The sequence below is a fragment of the Pelobates fuscus genome, chromosome 11, assembly GCF_036172605.1.
Source record: "Pelobates fuscus isolate aPelFus1 chromosome 11, aPelFus1.pri, whole genome shotgun sequence".
Classification (NCBI taxonomy): Eukaryota; Metazoa; Chordata; class Amphibia; order Anura; family Pelobatidae; genus Pelobates; species Pelobates fuscus.
The window spans coordinates 101,308,263-101,328,511 of NC_086327.1; the positions used below are offsets into that span (position 1 = coordinate 101,308,263).

Consider the following 20,249-nt stretch of genomic DNA (forward strand, 5'->3'; position numbering starts at 1 on the left):
CATCAGAGCTGTTGTGGCAGCACAAGGGGGACCTACATGATTGTAGGCATGTAGTTTTAATCTTGTGACTGATCAGGGTATATAATTATTAAATATAGACATACATAAACATAATATGAAAAAAAACCTCAGAAGTAATAATTTCCCTTAAAGGTATATTTCATGGTGTAATTAATTATTGACGTTTCCCTTCCTTTCCTTCCTATGTATTCATTTCCTCTCATATGTTTACACAAACACATTTTACATTTGCAGTATTATTATCTAAATGGACAAAGGAAACTGCACCATGATTACCGAATTTGTCTTCATTGGACTATCTGAGATACCCGAATATCAGATTTATCTGTTTCTGCTATTTTTATGTATCTATGTTATTTCGTTGAGTGGAAATGCCTCCATTATTCTTCTCTATAACTTAAGTACAAATCTTCACAATCCTATGTACTTTAACCTTGCCAACTTCTCCTTTACAGAAATATGTTATATTTCAGCTATTGTTCCCCAAATGCTATCAAGCTTCCTATCAGAGCATAAAACAATATCTTTCTATGGTTGTGCCATTCAAATGTATTGTGGATTTCTTTTTGGTGGTGTAGAATGCTATATGCTTGCAGCCATGGCATACGATCGATATAACGCCATATGTCATCCATTATTATATATGACAATTATGAGTAGAAAAGTGTGTATTCAGCTCATAGCTGGTTCATGGCTTATTAGTGCAGTGAATGCTTCAACACACTGCACCCTCACATTCACTTTACCCTTTTGTGGAAAAAAACAGGATTAACCATTTCTTTTGTGATATCCCACCTGTGCTGGAACTGGCATCTTCTGATACCTGGAACAATGAGATTGTCCTGTTTGCCGTAGGTGGCTGTGTTGTCATTGGTTCCTTTATACTAATCATGGTGTCCTACGTAAAAATTATTTCAACTATTCTCACTATCCATTCAAGTTCTGGGAGGAAGAAAGCGTTCTCAACATGCACCTCTCACTTCACAGTGGTTGCTATTTTCTACGGTTCTGCCATTTTTATGTATTTCAGACCCAAATCAAAGTATTCAATGGGCCAGGACAGCCTGGCATCTGTTATGTATACCATTATCGCTCCTCTATTAAATCCTTTTATATACAGTATTAGGAATAATGATGTAAAATTAGCTTTCGTACGATTAATAAATCAGATAAAGACACACATGAAAAAATAATTTAAAAAATATATATTTATGATTAATAAATTGTATATAAATAGGTAATACACCCTCAAAGTGATCACACATAAGAAAAACATCAATACTTAGCGCAGTGGGATGAATACAAGTAGAGTAGAGCAATCTAAAAATATATATACAGAAAAACACATAGGGCTCACTGTACATTTAAAACATACATTAAAATGAATGGAATCAAACTCACACAGTGAAGAGCCATATCAGGCTCTATAAAGGAGGCACCAAGGTGCCTGTACAGGCTTCGAGGTAGGTATTGAAGAAATCAGTGGTCCACAGGATAAATACAAATGTATATTTATTGGACAAAAATAAGGGACAGAAATATATTTAAAAATAATAAGCAGTGTCCACAAGATTTTAAAATACAAAGTAAGACACCACTGGCAATAAATAAGTAAATAAAAGTAAAAGACCCAAAAGGTAATAGCAGGTGACAGCAGACGTGTTTCGACCCTCTCCGGGGTCGTCCTTAATGCTGACTGATCTCTTCCTAATCCGTGATTAAATACCCCTCGAATTACCGATATAACGAATAGATGAGTTCTGGGTGTGACGTCACTTCCGGTTTAACCCGATTCATCATCAGTCCTTATCCCGGAAGTGTGCGCAGTATAAAGTCATCATATATGATTATTGGAGTCTCAGAGTATGAGCAAAAGCAACATAGTCCATATTGGACAAGGGAAAAGGTTAAAATATGATTCAAAATATAGAAAAACAAAAGAACATACAGTTTTAGTTACACAAGAAAGTTTAATCTAAAATAGTAGAGTTTCAATATATATACAAGAGAATTGTGAAACAACTTTTTTTAGAAATAGTAGTTGTACTAACTTTCACTGAAATAGAGCAAATTGTAAATAAATATTAATGGTATAATTAAAAAAATGATATAGCAACTTAAAAAATTATAATGTATAGACATTTATAGAAATTGAGCAAATTTGAAATCCAAATTCAGTCCTTTGTGGGTCAAAGAGTCCATATTGAAATCCACCTAGTTTCTATTTTACAGAGTTCTCTTAAATTATCTTCCCCCCTCACATTATGTTGTTTTTTTATAAATTACTTCAAAATTAATAAGGGCAGTAGTGGACCAGGCTTACGCTCCAGTTATTTTCACCTGAGAGGAAAGATTCCTCCAAGTGGGACATATAAAGGTTAGCGTAACTGGGTGCGCACATGGTCCCCATGCAAGTACCGACCATTTGTAAAAAGTAAAAGCCTTCCAACCAGAAATAATTATTCTGCAAAATGAACTTTATGGCCTTCAGAATAAAGTCAACTTGGGCTTCTGGGTAACTGTATTGTACTAAAAAAATATCTACGCCTCGCACTCAAAGAGGTGCGAGATGATAGTATATAAACACCCACGTCACAAGTAGTCCCCACTTCACAAGTAAAATCCCTCCAAGGGGGGGCGGAGCCTGACCGCCAAGCCGACTGGACGCATGGGGACAGAGCTCCCGCCGAGAGAGCTCTAAGCGGGACATAATCAGCGGCTTTTGCCCAGAATCCATCCTAAGTGCGACACCCACGACGGGTGTGCTCCGGGGAACCGTGCATATCGGGGTATACAGCCCGCAACACAACCTGAGGCCTACGGGAGTTGAAGCCGGGGAGAGGCGGCCGCTCTCCTCGACACCTGAGCCCCTGAAAAGCGCTGCAGGCCTCCTATCCCCCCCCCCCTTCTGGACCGGGGGGGATATCCCGGTCCCCACTAGACGGGCAAACTGAGGCAGAGAGCAAATGCGACGGTTGTCTGGCGGCCGGATAGCAAGTCAACCATACCTAAGATGGCCGCTCAGCGAATGCCGCGAGGAAAGAATGAGGGGCAGCTTACACACCCTCACCCCTGGGTGGCCCTGGACTGGCTATACTCAGCCTTCTGCGAGATACTACATTCCAGGGGACTGCCCTACCCTCAAGCGGCTCGGACGGTGGCCACATGGATCCGCCCGGTGACCCGCCGTCGCCATTATGGAGCTCCGCTGGTGGCCCTCAGAGCAGCCGTCAAGCCACCTCCGACTAAGCATAAAAGAAGAGGAGAAAACGACCACACAGACCCAGGCACTCACCAATGCATCCGCAAAAGCAAGAGCAAAACCACCGGGTCACAGACACAAGCAACCCCGCAAGATGGCGGAATTGAGCCCAGAAGCACCACAAGGTACTCAGACACGACAATGCCTTACATCCAAGCCATAGGTACATACCGGCGGGATGCAAGCTCCGCACAGAGCGACCATCGTCCGCATGACAGACTGGGCATCGGCTGAACAAGCAAAGACCCTGGACAGTCTCCTGGCACAAACACAGACGGCGCTGCAGTACTACAATTCCATGGGGACTCCCCAACATATACAGGTTCCCCTACGTGAATCTTGCATATTGCTCTCTGAACCTGGCCTATAGCACTCATTCATAGTTGAGTTTAACCCCTTAAGGACCAAACTTCTGGAATAAAAGGGAATCATGACGTGTCAGACACGTCATGTGTCCTTAAGGGGTTAAAGCCTCATAACCGATCTGATATGCTATATGTTGTATTTTATGCGCTGAGTTACTTTAGAATGGCTACTAACTACCACCGCTGCCCTGTATCCTGGACTACCCTTCGACGATTTAACGAATTGTGACTCTCCACTTGCCTAGCATATCCTATACGCATGCACCACTATGTTATGTTTAAATTCATTTTTATTTTTATTTTTTCCTCAAATGCGCAAACACGCTAGTAGGCAAACGTAGCACATTCATATAATGCAAGGCTAACCAGATTACAACTGTACGTATTTAAGTTTAATCTTTTGAAAAGCGCTGCCTAGCGACCATAATGTCACACGTCATTACTGCTGTTGTAGACATGTCCAGCCTAGCCTTTTTTTTTTTCTTTTTTTTTGTACGCTCATGATCTTTAACTTACTGTATAAAAATCTATGTACACCCAAGCAACGACCCTAGCCTAACCTAGAATAACACTCGACTGTTCAAACGTTGTACATCATAATTATGCTATATCTTGTATTATCTATGTTCCTATCTTGTTAAAAAAAAAAACAGTGCAGTACCTCATGACTACCTGTGCCAAATGTATAACATGATATGTTGTGTTGAACAAGTCACTGTATACAACTGTATTTAAACCTGCACTCAAAAATAAAGAATTAAAAAAAAAAAAAAAAAAATCCCTCCAAGGGATTTTAATCAACTCTCCAATAAGTTGTGTGGAGTCCTTCAGATATGTGGTTTGTAAGACAACAACAGGTTGTAGCAATTTATCCACATATTCTGAAAGTCGACTTGTCAGAGAGTTGATACCTGCCACTATGGGTCTACCGGGCGGATTCTGCATGCACTTGTGAACTTTGGGGAGGGTATAGAAAACAGGGATTTTATGGACTTGAATGTTTAGATATTGAAATTCTTCTGTATTCAAAATACCAAGATTTTTTCCTTTCTAGATTAGTTTTTTGTAATTACTAAAAATAGCAGTAGAAGGATTACTATCCAATTTTATGTAGGTGATAGAATCACTCAACAGTCTATCGATTTCTAAAATGTAGTTCTCCTTGTTTTGTACAACTACAGCACCCCCCTTATCGGCTGGCTTAATTACTAGTTTAAGTTCAGTAAGGACCCTGCTTTGTGCATAATTTAAATTAATTTTCTTATTAAGTGACTAATTTTTCAAATACAGTCATAGATTCACTATTTGATTTTTTTAAAAAAATATTTGATTTATTTTTTAGTTCAGTATGAATAAAAGAAGTTGTGGTATCAACTGGTATGGTTTGGGAAATGGGATATTTATTTAAAAAAAAGAAATTTAGACAGATTTTGAATTAATTTCTGGAAGTCAATAAAAGTACTGAAGGGACCATTAAAACAAGAGGGAACGAATTTAAGACCCTTATTCAAAACTTGTATTGTGGTCAGTGTTTTATTGGATAAATTAAAAACTCCTATATACTCATCTTCCATCTCTTTCTGGTCTCTAAGGGGTTGTCCTGCTTGTGTTTCCCTTCTCCCTGTCGTGCAATACACCCCCCAGACTGCCAGGGTTCCTGAGTGATCGATCTTCCGAAGTGATCACTTCCGGGTTGCTCCACGTGGATCCCGGCAGTGAGGAAAGGCATTGGAAGCCATCAAGAAGGCTTCTGATGCTCTGGCTGTACTGAGTGCCTCGGGGGGGTCGAGGCACTCAGTGAAGAAAAAAAAAATGTCAAAATAAATATAAAACTTGTTAACCCCTTTCCTCCCTCTCCCTTCCTGCCTCTCCCTCTCCCATGTACTTACCCGATCACCTCCGTTCCTCCATCAGCGATCGGTGTTTTTCTTCTATGGGGGTACTGTCTGATAGCCCAGACAGTCGCCCCCCAGGGGCCATGTGATCGCTCTGAAAAAGTGGTCACATGGCCGCAATAGTATGGTAAAAAAAAAGTAAAAAAAAGTTTAAAACAAAATAAGTGAAGTTAAAAAAATAAAAAATTATATAGATTTATATATATGAGATATATATATATATATATATATATATATATATATATATACATATTTGATATCTATATATTTAAATTCTACATTCATATTTATGTAATATTTTTACATAATTAAGTAATTTTATTGATTGCAATTTGAGGGACCTGTCTGACAACCAAGGCCGAAAGTCCAGAGAATTGTATTTACTAGCACTGTATTTAACCCTGTAACTTTCCATGACACCCTAAAACCTGTACATGGTGGGTACTGTTTTACTCGGTAGACTTTGCTGAATACACATATTAGTATTTCAAAACAGTAAAACATATCACAGCGATGATATTGTCAGTGAAAGTGATAATAGTAACCCCCATGTACAGGTTTTATAGTGTTTCTGAAAGTTACAGGGTCAAATATAAGGTAGTTTTTTCACATTGAAATTTGCCAGATTGGTTATGTTGCCTTTGAGAGCGTATCGTAGTCCAGGAATGAGAATTATCCCCATGATGGCATACCATTTGCAAAAGAAGACAACCCACTGTATTGCAAATGGGGTATGTTCAGTCTTTTTTAGTAGCCACTTAGTCACAAACGCTGACCAAAGTTAGTGTTCATAATAGTTTGTTGCATTTTTAACACTCAAACACAAATAAATGTTAACTTTCGCTAGTGTTTGTAACTATGTGGTTACTAAAAAAGACTAGACACATGCCATATTGAATACCCTGGGTTGTCTACTTTTCAAAAGTATAGGGTTTGATGTGGGTAAATTACATTGTCCGGCTTCAAAAATGTCCCAAATAGGACATGGGTGCATGATGACCAACTGTGAAAATTCCAAATTGGAAAACTGGGATGCGCACCCTCCAAATAAGGTATTTTAGCCCCCAGAGAACCCGACACACCTATAAATGGGTGGTATCGCTGTACTCAGGAGATGTTGCTGAACACATATCGTGGTATTCTTTGGCAGTAACCCTTAAAGTTCTCAGTACATGTGTTCTTAAATTGCTACGTGTGTCAAAAAAATAACCAATTCTTTTCTGTTTTGTGTTTTTGTATTCTATCTACTCTGAGGGAATTAGAGGGAACTCCCCTTTTTGTTAAGGTGTGCAGCCGTTTACTGTGCATTATATATTTCTCTGTGGCAGCTTAGCACTGACTCTCCTTCTTGTTCTTTCCAATTCTTTTTTGTTTGTTTAAATGTGGCATAGATTGGTGGTAAAATGGTTGCATAAAAAGAGTCAAAACACCACAAGTTTAATACCTTAGGTTGTGTTCTTTTAAAAATATATATACATGTGAAGGGTTATTCAGGGATTCCTGACAGATGTCAGTGTTACAATGGAACTTTAGTTGAGTTTGAAAAAACATTGTTTGGAAATAGCAAAGTGCTACTTGTACTTATTGCCCTATAACATTCCAAAAAAAAGCTAAGAACATGTTAACATTGGGTATTTTTAAACATAGGACAAAATTTAGAAACTATTTAGCATGGGTTTTTTGGGCGGTTGTAGATGCGTAACAGATTTTGGGGGTCAACTTTAGAAAGGTTGTGTTTGTTTTTTTCATCATATTTTATAATTGTTTTTATAGAACTTTTTATATGATGAAAATAATGGTATCTTTAGAAAGACCATTTAATGGCGAGAACAACGGTTTATAATATGTGTGGGTACTGTAAATGAGTACGAGAAAAATTACAGCTAAACACAAACGCAGAAATGTAAAAACAGCCCTGGTTCCAAACGGTAAGAGAATTGAAAAGCAGTCTGGTCACCAAGGGGTTAAATTATGTGTATAGTGTGGAATACAAGCAGTTGCAATAAAATATTTTAAAGGTTTGTTAGTTTGTTTTTTCTTAGGCCGTGCATCTCACAGTCTGATTTCTCTCTACACACATGTGCTAATGCTCACTCTCAGTAGCTTTCACTTTAAATAACCAAATTAGCATTCAGGGATTACCATGTGTACTTTAACATATACTTTACAATTATTACAGTGGGTCAGACATGTAACAAACCTGTACTTAATTCAAAAAAACATGCTTTAAGGTGGTTAAGCAGTTCTAAAGATATTTTAATAATGCACACTTTGTCTGCATGGAAAAGGGCTATTTGATTGGGTACTGTGCAACTTGCTGATAGGTATTATTATTTATTGACAAAACAGAACAGAAAACACAGGTTGCATTTAATTACAATAAATATAAGAAAATTATGCAACAAAATCCAGATAAAGTCCACCATTTTCAGCATCCAATACTTTTGCTTCTAATATAGTTGGGTTTCACTCCACAGGTACATACAAAAGAAACAATTTTTTTTTGCAGATTCAAGAAACAGGGGGCATGAAAATTACATAAAACTTGTGAATGCCCACTCACGTTCAGTAGAGCTTCAAATCAGCTCAAATCTTAATAGCATGCAACAGAATAAGGGACAACCAGTAGTGACCAACATTGAATTATTGTTCCTGCACACCAAGGAAGGTATTAACATAAAAAAACAATAACTATTTTTGATTTTTAGATATCTATTTTCTGCATAAACAAGGAACGACCATGGGGACCAGATTCGCACCCAGTCACACCCATCTCTTTATGGCGGATTGGGAAGCTACTGCAGTTTGGGGAAATCATGGGTGGCGGTCAAATCTGGTCTCCTACTCCCGTTATATAGAAATCCTATTTTTTTTATTTGAGATGGTCCTACTTCTGAATCTCTAGTGTTATTTTAGAGCACCTTAATTTTAATGGTAAAGGTATTGTTTTAACTTGCGGGTATAGTAAAGAAACAATAAATTTTTTAGATGTAAATTCTTTTTAGATTGACTAATTTTTATAAAAGACAAAATTAAAACATGCACATCAATCAAGTTGTCACTTTGACCCTATATGGTATCTCAAAGAGTCAATTCTTACTTTTTGTTTCTTTTTTCCACCTTCTGTACACCTCAGATTACCTCCTGTTTATCTCCAGAATATCTCCAAGTACACTTTGTAGCGGCACTTAGAATCAACCTCCAAGCTACATTGAAAACTACAAATTGCTACATTTTTGCATATTAGAAGAAACTGCTTTTCCCTGGAAGCTTATTTTTTTTTTTAAATATGTATTTAAGTAAAAACTATAACGTGAAACATTTCAATGACACCATAGGAAGTGCAATAATTTAAGACAGGAAAGAACTTTTAACCCCTTAAGGACCAAACTTCTGGAATAAAAGGGAATCATGACATGTCACACATGTCATGTGTCCTTAAGGGGTTAAAATATAAGAACATAAACAAAGATACCCCCATCATCCCATTATCTTTTTTATTTTTATTTTTACATTCTTAATTTTTTTGTGCATTGAATGTCAAGGACAGTAGGTGTATAAAAAGTCAGCTTTAACAAAGTGCACGTCCTTCTCATGCAAATGCTTAGTTAATGGCACATTTTATATAGTAAACAAGAGTAGAGCAGTGTTTGGCACACAATAGAGGGTGTGATATGAGGTGGAATTATAGTCTTGCTAGTAGTTCCCCTGGGATGTGTCACTTAGTGTATGTGTGTATGTCTTTTCTGTTCACATCCTAATGGGGTTTACCCTCCTTCCCAGATTACAGGTAGTCACAACGGATTCTTAGTGGTTGTTGTGGTTAGGAGGAAGGGGGAAATGTGTAGCTAAACTATAGCTAGCCCTACCTTGCAGAGGGGGAATGGCTTGGTATGTGTAGCTTAATGTAATATCTCGATGTACCAAAGTAGGGAGGTGTCTAGTGTGTTGGAGTGGTTAATAGGGCTCCACCCCACACCCCCCATGAATTTTTTTTTTTTTTAGCAACAAAAGTAATTTCATAAGGAAAATGATTGGAAAAAAAAACATGAGCATATATTGCACCAGGATGACATTTTAAAAACTATTATCATTGAAAAATCCAACATCAATTTCAGAGGTGGTCCTAATCAAAGAAAAAAAATGACAAAGAATTAAAAAAATAAAAAAAAATAAACAAAGTATCACATGTTGAATGAAGTGGGATTTTACAAATGTAAGCAATGCATTGTATGCAAATTTACAGACTACACTAAATGTAAATTCACCCACTCTGCTCAATTTTGCTCTGCATGAGGACAAAGAGGAGGGAACATAGTTCTCACTTCTTATCCCTCATGCAGAGTTCACAATGGGCAGAAAAACAGCCAGCATTGGTGGTGGGGCACTCCAGTTTGGTTATAAGAAGCAATAGATTTCACTAATGCGGACCACTCAGCCATCAACAGAAATCTGCTGTTCTGCTTGAAGGCAGCTCTGATCCGGACTCCTTCCCACCATTCACCTGAGGCTTGTCAACAGTCCACTCTAGGCTCACATCTACGTGAGAAACTGGCTAACCCTGCCTACCCCGGCCCCTAGGCCCTGGCCTCAGTGGTCTTGTGGTAAATCCTTGCCTCCTCATTAATTCTTCTTGCCACCCAGTGAGCCAACCAGCCAGAAAAATATCATGTCATGCCACGTCCTCTCCTCTAACACCCCAAATTAGCTTACATGGGTGGCAATGGAGAGATATGTTAGGGTAATTCCTAATAACTCGCACCTATATGTGTAAATCTGTGAAATTGAGAAGTGCTTGTTGTAGAAAAAGTGCTATTTTTTGCAAGTGAAATGTTACAAAAAAGTGCAGACTGGTGTCAGGCGCATGAACACAAGAGCACAAGAACCGAAAAATATTGTATGCCTAAAAAATGCGAGTTTGGACTTATACCATGGACTTATGCACCATCAAAGACGTTTCTGTTTTCCATTATCTCTAATCAGCTGCTGGGAATACTCAATGAAGTCACATCACTCAGATGTATGTAGTATCAATAAGCATTCAAAGGTATTCATGCGTGATACATCGTATATATAAAACACAGTTTGTCTAGGGGTGAATACATCAATGGCAACATTAACCAACCATGGGAGTCTCAGAACCGAAAGTATAATTTTTCATATAACATTTCGTAATGCTGTTAGTTAGTCTCCTGTTAACTGATGCAAGTGACAGTCTTAGATATAGGAACCCAATTAAGAATTGCAGGTGTTAGAAAGAATGCTATTTTTTGCAAGTGTGGGAAGTTACAAAAAATTTAGTGCAAGCTTGTGTCAGGCGCAAGAACACAAGCACAGAAAAATATTGTATGTTTAAAAAATGCGAGTTTAACTCTCATTTTAAGCATGAGTATCTTGTATTATAAACAAGCCTGCTGACCATTTGGTCTTTCAAGCTATGTATACAGAACTACTTTAGCTATGTAATAAGGAATACAGAAGTAGAAAGCAGGACATGAGACTGATGCCCTGTAATATAAAATATATAGTTCTGTATGCCTAGGGGAATATTCAATAAGCATTGCATAAGTAAAAAAAAAAATTCCAACAGTATGCCAAACAATGTATTTTGTATACTGTGCTATTGGTTGATTCCTGTTTTTTGTTTCCTATACAGTGGATGCTGCAAAAGTTCTTGAAGTGTCATTGGGACATCACTTGTTTGTTCACATTTAGTTTGGGAATGGAAGGGTATTGAGGGATACTAATTGATTAAGTGCTCTAAGCATAGTGATTGAGGCAGATTGAGGCTAATGGTGTAGGATAGCTGTAATACACAGTGAACCTAGGTTATAGGTGACTAGATTTTAGTATATTCAGAGTGTGTATAAGCATATTACTACTAGATATACATCTTAAATTTAGCCTCCTCTTCACTACACTATCCTTTGTTCATCCTTCTACTTTATAGGAAATTAAGAGAGATACGAATTGGACTGATTATCATGCTCTGGGCTCGTACTTTCTTATACGTAGAATGTACCTCTAATTGAATACCTCTACATGTTTTCTCACAAGTTTTGAGCCAGTTCTGTCCAAGAGTATTGATACCATTTTAAGCACACCAAATTATATAGTTATATCTATGCTCTTTTTTAGCATAGAATTTCTAATTGTTAGGTGTCTATTTTGTCTTTTGGTTACAATTATGGACAGGGAGGATGATAACTTTTTGATCTAGACATTATCCATCAATTTAATTACCAGTTAATGTATGTGTAGCCTTATGGGTATTCACAATAAAGCCTGGATGAGTCTCTTATAAGTGGTTACTTTATACTGCTAAGCTGTAACTGCCTTTCCCTACTGGAGGCAAGCCAGTATTGAGAGTGAATTACCCTGCCCTTCTTCAACTCCCAGTGCTGTGGGGCTTGATCTTGTCACCATGTGTGTGTCTGTATCTGTGTGTGTTTGTGAGTGTGAGCAGTGTGGGCAGTCGATGTATCTATACATTAATTATTTTTTGTATTTTAGTCTTTTTAAATGTTGTTGTATTTTTGTTTTTTCATTGATCTTCTTTGTATTTAATAAATGAAACCATTAATTGTACAGTACAGTATATGTGAATGAAAATTAGTGCACTGGGTTGGCACTGGACTCTCCAATCCCAACCTTGTCCTGACATAATTTACTGCTCCATGATCTGGCCAGCTGATGAGAGGCAGATGGGGATAAATGCCACAATGAGGAACAATGACATAATGCGATAGTGACCTATGTGTTACAATTGCCTCACATAGACGCACATGGTATCAAATACTGCCATGGGCATCCGCAGGGGGGGTGAGGGAGGGCGCTTTCCCCCCCACCCCCTGGATTTTTCAGCTTGTTCTGCTATTTTTCATGTGAGATTGAAAATATAGTGCAATACCGGCCAGTAGTGTATGGAGAGAGACAGGGATAGGAATCTACATTTTATCCCTGCTTCTCTCTCCTGACTGAATCCACAGGGGAGCAGCACAGAGTGCAGCCAGCAACTCCCAGCATGCAGAGAAAGCCTACAGATCAGGTAAGCGAGGGATGGTGGGGCAGCCTACAGATCAGAAAAGTGAGGCATGGGGGGAAGCCTGTAGATCAGAGAAGTGAGGCATGGGGGGCAGCCTACAGATCATGGAAGTGAGGCATGGGGGGCAGCCTATAGATCAGGGAAGTAAGGCATGGGGGGCTGCCTATAGATCAGGGAAGTGAGGCATGCATGGGCAGCCTATAGATCAGGGAAGTGAGGCATGGGGGGGGAGCCTATGGATGAGGGAAGTGAGGCATGGGGGGCAGCCTACAGGAAGGGTCAGCAAGGAGCAGGAAGGTAAAGTAAGTGAAGGAGCAGAAAGGAGAAGGAACAGAAATGAGTAGGAAGGGACATAAAGGAGCAGAAAGGGGCATCAAGGAGCTGGAAGGGCAGCAAGGAGCACAAAGATAAAGTAGGAGAAGGAGCACAAAGGAACAAAAATTAGCAGGAAGGGGCAGCAAGAAGCAGGAAGGGACAGCAAGGAGCACGAAGGGTCTGCAAGGAGCATGAAGGGTCTACAAGGAGCAGGAAGGGTCAGCAAGAAGCAGGGAGGGTCAGCAAGGAGCTGGAAGTTAAAGCAGCACAAAGGTAAAGTAGAAGAAGCAGAAAGTGTCAGCAAGGAGCTGTAATGGGCAGCAAGGAGAAGGGACAGAAGGAGCACAACGGTAAAGTAGGAGAAGGAACAGAAATGAGCAGGAAGGGACATCAAGGAGCAGAAAGGGTCAGCAATGAGCTGGAAGGGTCAGAAGAAGCATAAACGTAAAGTAGTAGAAGGAGCAGAAATTAGCAGGAAGGGTCAGCAATGAACAGGAAGGGTCTGCAAGGAGCAGGAAGGGTCTGCAAGTAGAAGGAATGGTCTGCAAAGAGCAGAAAGGGACAGCAAGAGCACAAAGGTAAAGGAGCAGAAAGAATCAGACGGAGAACAAAGGTTAAGTAGGAGAAGGAGCAGAAAGGGGTAGCAAGTAGCAGAAAGGGACCACAAGTAGCAGAAAGGGACAGCAAGGAGCACAAAGGTTAAGTAGGAGAAAGAGCAGAAAGGGTCTGCAAGGAGGATAAAGGGTCTGCAATGAGCAGAAATGGATCAGAAAGAGAAAGGAGCAGAAGGGCGCAAAATAATCAGAAAGTAGCAGACTGGTAGAGGAGCAGAAGGAGCCAAGGAGGAGAGAAGAGAGTGTCAGAAGAAAAAGAAGACTGTGTCAAATGAAGGAGAAGAAAATGAGATTGGAGCAGGAAGGACTAGTGAAGTGAACCCTCCACTTTATTCTGGACACCACATCATAAGGCTTTGATACCTGGGCTTGGCAGGGAAACTTTGGACCTTCTTATCTCCCCAGGTAAAAAAAAAATATCAGTGTTAATGTGTTCACTTTTATTTACTGAGTGTTAGGAAGCACAGAGTGCCGCTGGGTAGGGGTGTTCCTGATTGGTTAGAGCGGTCAGCTGGCACTATAAGCCAATCAGTAGCTCCCCATTCATAAAAAAAGGAAAACATTTTTATGAACCTGGAATTATCAATTGGCTTAGAGCGTCAACTGCCCACTCTAGCCAAACTGCAGCACCCATGCCTGACGTCAATCTGCACTTCCTGACACTCTGTTTCAGAAGCCGAATACCACTGAGCGACCTAGAGATTTGGAGCTGGAGGAAGCCTTTGGGGTTAAACCATTTGAGAGCAGTTTAACCCCTTGAAGGAAAGACAGCACCCAGGGGCTTCCTGGCATCATAGCATTTTAATTTAGATGAAGTTGTTATGATGACCAGAATGTTCCTTTAAGGAACACTACAGTGTCAGGAATACAAACATGTATTCCTGACACCATAGTTGTGAAAATGCTATTCACCCTGGCTTTATGTGATAATGACTATGCCCCTTCCCTTTCATGACACTGTCAAAAAGGGACCAAGCATGGATGTCATTACAAGTATGCCCCCCGGAAGAATTCCTGTGGACGCCCATGAATACTGCATAAGACATCTGAATTCAGTTTTTGATCTAATTAAAAACTTAGATACTAAATTGTCTACCTATACAGAATGAGAAATTGACGCTATAAAAGGAGGCTTATGAGGAGGGAATGTTACTAATATGCACTGAAGTGATTTTTGTAAAATTGTACACAAATACATTTATAATGGAATCTATTTCCGAAACAATGGCCGAGTACATCGATGGGAGTTTTATGAACACTCCAAAATCAACTAAAAGAAAATTTTCACTCTGTTCAAATTTTTGTTAAAAGTAAAGATGTCAATGATATACATACGGGCTATTTTAAATGTAAAACAGAAATTTAAATCTAGTTTTAGACAATCACTCAGTTGTCTGATGGCTTCACTTATGTACTTCCCAGCAGGAGAAAAGTGGTGCAAAGTTGACTATTTTCAATGCTATCCTTACTTTTGTTCTTATAGTAAAGTGTAAGTTAAAACACTGTTGAAACAACAATAACATTATTTTCAAAGCTAAGGTCTATATCCACGGGAGCGATGTTTTACCCCAGTGTATTCACCTCTCTATAAATAAAATAGAAAACGTTTTAATTTTTTTTCCTAACCATTATATACAGATGAAAATGTTTACGAACTTAGCATGATAAGCTCCACAGTAAGCAACTTACAGAGATTGGATGCCAAGATCCTTTATACATGGTATTGGGAAATTCTTGCAAAAAATTATGTTTTATTTACCTGTAACATATCAGCTCATATTCATTGAATACAAATACAAAAAGAGACCTCCATTTGTCTAAATATACATAGGGATTAAGGAAAAAGCGCAAGTAACATTTTCTTTTCTTTGGTTTTTACTACATATTCATTGAATGTATGGTGCTAAATATAATTCCATCGCTCAAGTTAGTGAGTGATTTTTAAATTCTCCTTCTCGGATAGAGACTTTTTTTCTTGATCATCCATTGCATTTTCTCACAGTATGTGGATTTTCTTTAAATTTGCATCAATTTTGCATTCTAAATAAGTCTACTGAAACAGTAAATTGTAGTGAATTGAAAACCATATAACAACATTTAAATAAAAACAATTCAAAAATAGCTGATTCAGGAAAATTCTCCAATTCAGATTTAGACAGACACACATTACATTTAACTGGCCTCAATTCTGACATTCAAAATCACTTCACTGCAATTTGCAGTTAGAAACGTTGACTTGTTTTGAAACTGGTATTTTGACATGGTCCTAATTTTTTTTGAATCAGTGCTGCATCTTGCATATCGAATTATCTGCACATTGTCACATTGTTTGTTATAAAATTTATTTTTTAATTTGTATGAGAAGCTAGTCCCCCTCATGACACAATAAGGGCTTCTTAATACTACCAAATATAACAGATATTGTACAGCTTATGTTCCATTAATATTTTATGTTTGTGCTTTCATAATTAAACTATGCAGACTTTTCATCGCTTCCTATTGTGACTTGCTATATTTGTGATCTTTAGGTAAAAGGGATTGTCTGTTTATTTGTTACTCTAAGTACAATATTGGTCATTTCTTGATGTGCAAGTCACAACTCTGTAAATATTTTTGAAAGCATTTTTTTTTTGGTTGTAGTATTTTTTTTATTTCAGCATTAGCTACTTAATATTCATTTCATAAAATAGTAAGTCTGAATACCTCCTAAATATTAGATAACTAAAGGAATAAAAGAATTCTTTTTTTTTCCAAACCTAAAAAATATGTTTTAATTTTCTAAATATTCAGTGCAATCGTGACAAATATCTTCATAAAACAAAGCACAATTATTGTTAATATTTTATACATTTTGTAATAATTGCAATTTCATGATTTTGATGTTAACATAATGGCAAAATGTAATTATCCACAAAAATGTATTATTTAATTATTCACTTGGATAACATTTTCTACACTCTACAAAGACACCTAAAAATTGACATCAGGTTTATTTAAAGAAATACGATCTTTTCTTGTATTTGTCAATCTGCAGCATACAGTTCAAATGGTGTTACATTATTTGAAATTAATTATTCTTTTCCTCACATCCATTTTCAAAGATTATGAATATAATTTCAAATTTGAGGCCAAAATAGACAAGCTAACAACAGCCTAAAAAAAAATAAAAAAAAAATTCACATTTGAATAACTGCATTAATAAATTAATAGAAGTCCACGGAAAATTAAGTGCTTTCAAAGAATTCTTCACCAACCTTACATACTCCAATGGCCATTTAGGTTGGAGGTGAGCTTACACTTAAATGGCCATTGGAGTGATACTAACAAACATCCAGTTATTTAAATGTAAATAGGGATTTGTGATAATGCACAAGTAACTTTTTTTCTATGGTTTTTATAGTATGTATTGAGGCTGATGTGTACTATAGTCATTGCTGACCCAAGGAATAGTGGGAGTTTGAGTGCAAGATGTATTTTGGTAGAATAGAAACCGACAACAGTTGTCTGCTGTTATCCACTAAAATGTGAAAATCATATTAAATCCCCAACAGTTCACACTAGTGAATAACTCGAGTTCTCTACGTACTGCTATCATCTCTTATCATTACCATTTTCTCTATAACAATTTTCCTTTTCAATATCATAAATCATATTATGCCAAAAATATGTATGCCTTATTTGTGGTCAAAATTCTTTTCAATTTACAGATACATATGAAGAAATGAATTATAGAAATCATACCACAATAACAGAATTTATCCTTGCTGGACTTTCGGAGGATCCTGAACTCCAACCCTTTCTGTTTGCTGTGTTTTTTTCTATTTATGTAATTACAGTGAGTGGAAATATATGCATAATCCTTGCATATAATTTGAGTTCAAATCTACACAACCCTATGTACTTCATTCTCGCCAATTTTGCCTTTGTCGAAATATGTTACGTTTCAGTCATTTCTCCAAAAATGTTGGAAATGTTTCTAGCTGACCGTAAAACAATCTCTTTCTATTGCTGCGCTTTTCAGTTGTACTGCACGTTCCTTTTTGGCACAACCGAGTGCATTATACTGGCAGTTATGTCATATGATCGATATAACGCCATATGCCGTCCACTTTTATATAATACTATAATGAATAAAATAAATTGCACTCAATTTATAGCAGGATCATGGTTTATGGCTTCAGTAAACGCTTTTTTGCAAACTGTGTTTACATTCACTTTGCCGTTCTGTGATGATAATATGATTAATAGTTTTTTTTGTGATATTCCTCCACTACTGAAATTAGCTTGTGCAGATACATGGGTCAGTGAACTTGTAACATATTTTGTCGGGGGTTCTCTTGGAGTTGGTCCATGTATTTTGATAATGGTTTCATACATACAGATCATCTTAACCGTTCTAACAATCCATTCAAGTTCTGGGAGGAAGAAAGCATTCTCGACCTGCACCTCGCATTTTCTAGTTGTTATCATATTTTATGGTTCTATTTTTTTTGTCTATTTGACACCACAATCAAGTGAGTCAGTGTATCAGAACAGATTGACCTCTGTAATGTATACGATTATTGCCCCATTATTAAATCCTTTCATATACAGTCTAAGAAATAAGGATGTAAAAATTGCTATTTTAAAGATAATTAATCAAAATGTGGCTTGCCAAAGGAAATAAATTTGCTGTCTGATATTTGTGCCATAGATATTTTGTTTTTGTCAATCACTTAATTTTTGTATAATATAAATACTGCGTTAATATACATTTAATATATTTACATATATTTGTATTTAAAGTAAGTTACTGGAGGTTTTTTTAGTATCACTCCAATAGGCCTTTAAGTGTAAGCTCACCTGCCAAGTCAAGGCAAATCTATGTATTATAGCCATTGCTGCTGCCCAGGAGTAGTAAGAGTTTGAGTGCAGAGCTATTTTGTATGTTTGTATTTGCTTTTGTATTACACAGCCATGTTACAGTGCTGCCACCCAGCCCATGTGTTCCCTATTAAGGGTTAATAAGTGTGTAGGATTCATAAAAGATACTCCTAATGAAAGATTTTAGCTTCTATCAGAATACAGCATGGTGAATTGTAAGTGTAGGACTTGCCTAAGAGGTTTTGTCTTGCTTAAACTTAAATGTCCAAGGGAGTTATAAAAAAAAACAAACAAGTTAAGTAAATATACATAGGGATTTGTGATAGTATGCAAGTAACCTTGCTTCTTTGTTTTTACCATACACACTAAATCTGCTGTAGTGGTTATAGTGTCAGGAGTGCCCTGAAACTGTCTCACAATAAATGGATTGACTACTTATTATGTACTAAAAGGATAAAAGGATAACATGAGTTGAGAGAGAAAGAACTCATGTATAAATATTATAACTAATGGCAATAAGAGAACATTATTAAAGAAAGCAACAAAAGTATCAAATATTTTAATCGTGGGTATCCACGATTGGTGTAATGTTAACCCCTTAAGGACAGAGCTTCAGAAGCTTGTCTTTCACTTAATGACAATGGCATTTTTTGCATTTTTTGCTGTTTGCGTTCAACTGCAATTTGCATTTTACTAATTTATTGCACTGATGCATATTATATACCGTTTTTTTAAAGGACAGAAAGGGCTTTAATTTGATGTAACATATATATACATAAATGCTTATTTATTATAAAAAAAATACAGAAAAATTCAAAAAAATGAAAAATTTCGATTTTTGTTTACAGTTTTTGCAATAATAATGTGTGCACAATTAGTGCAGGTTAAGGAAAGTAATTATAAATAAATTCATTTAGTTGTTCTTATTTACAGAATATAAAATATGTCTGGGATTTTAAGTTTTTTTGGTAGTTACAGGTCACAAAGCAGAAGGAGTAAAATACATTTTTAATGTGGAGCGATTTTAGAATTTGGTATGTTTGTCTTGTAAGCTTAATAGCCATAAAAGAAAACAAAATTGCCACACAACAGTATATATTTATATAAAGTAGACACCACAGGCTATTTACCTAAGGTTGTTTTGACACTTTCTATGTAGCCATTTCACCGCCAACCTCTGCTAAATATTGGAGTAAAATTGTATTTTTGGGGGGTTTTGGCACACAAACTTATAACAAAGAACTTCTCATGTGTATTTTGTAAAGTTGGTGTGTGCTATTCCTATACAAAGTTTTATTTTGTATTCAGTTACATCTGCTGAGTAAAATGACACCCCCATTGTATGTCTTTGGCACTAGTTTGTGAAGCTACAGTGCCATATAGGAGACCTGTCCTTTTCAGTATTCACAATCAAATTTTGAGAGACGGATTTAATGAGCCTATGCTTCCATTTGGGGTATTATAGTAGTTTGACTGTTCAAAAAAAACCCACAAAGGACTACCATTTGTAAACGTAGACACTCCAGAGTATCTCATAAGGTGCATATTGTGCCTTAACATGCCCCCATTATTTCACCAATATATGACAAAGTATGTGGTAAAAAATAATTTTGTGCATTTTTTCCATACGGATTGCATTTTTGCTGGGCATTTTGTATATTTCATATGTGCCACTAAGTTCAAACCCCCCAAATTATGCTCAGCTAAGTCTTCTGAGTAAAAGGACACCCCCATTGTATGTCTTTGGCACTATTTAGTGAAGCTACAGTGCCATACAGGAGACCTGCCCTTTTCAGTATTCACAGTAGAGTTTTGAGAGACGGATTTAATGAGCCTATGCTTCCATTTGGGGTATTATAACAGTTTGAC

At 37.2% G+C, this 20,249-nt stretch overlaps 1 protein-coding gene and 1 pseudogene across 1 annotated transcript; both read left to right on the plus strand.

The window, feature by feature from the left end:
• Positions 1–268: 268 nt before the first annotated feature.
• LOC134576934 (olfactory receptor 5AR1-like) lies at positions 269–1,214 on the plus strand (annotated as a pseudogene).
• Positions 1,215–17,238: 16,024 nt separating this feature from the next.
• Positions 17,239–18,183, plus strand: LOC134576935 (olfactory receptor 5P6-like). Its single transcript, XM_063435602.1, has one exon. It carries the CDS (start codon positions 17,239–17,241, stop codon positions 18,181–18,183), a length of 945 nt encoding a protein of 314 aa, XP_063291672.1.
• Positions 18,184–20,249: the final 2,066 nt, after the last annotated feature.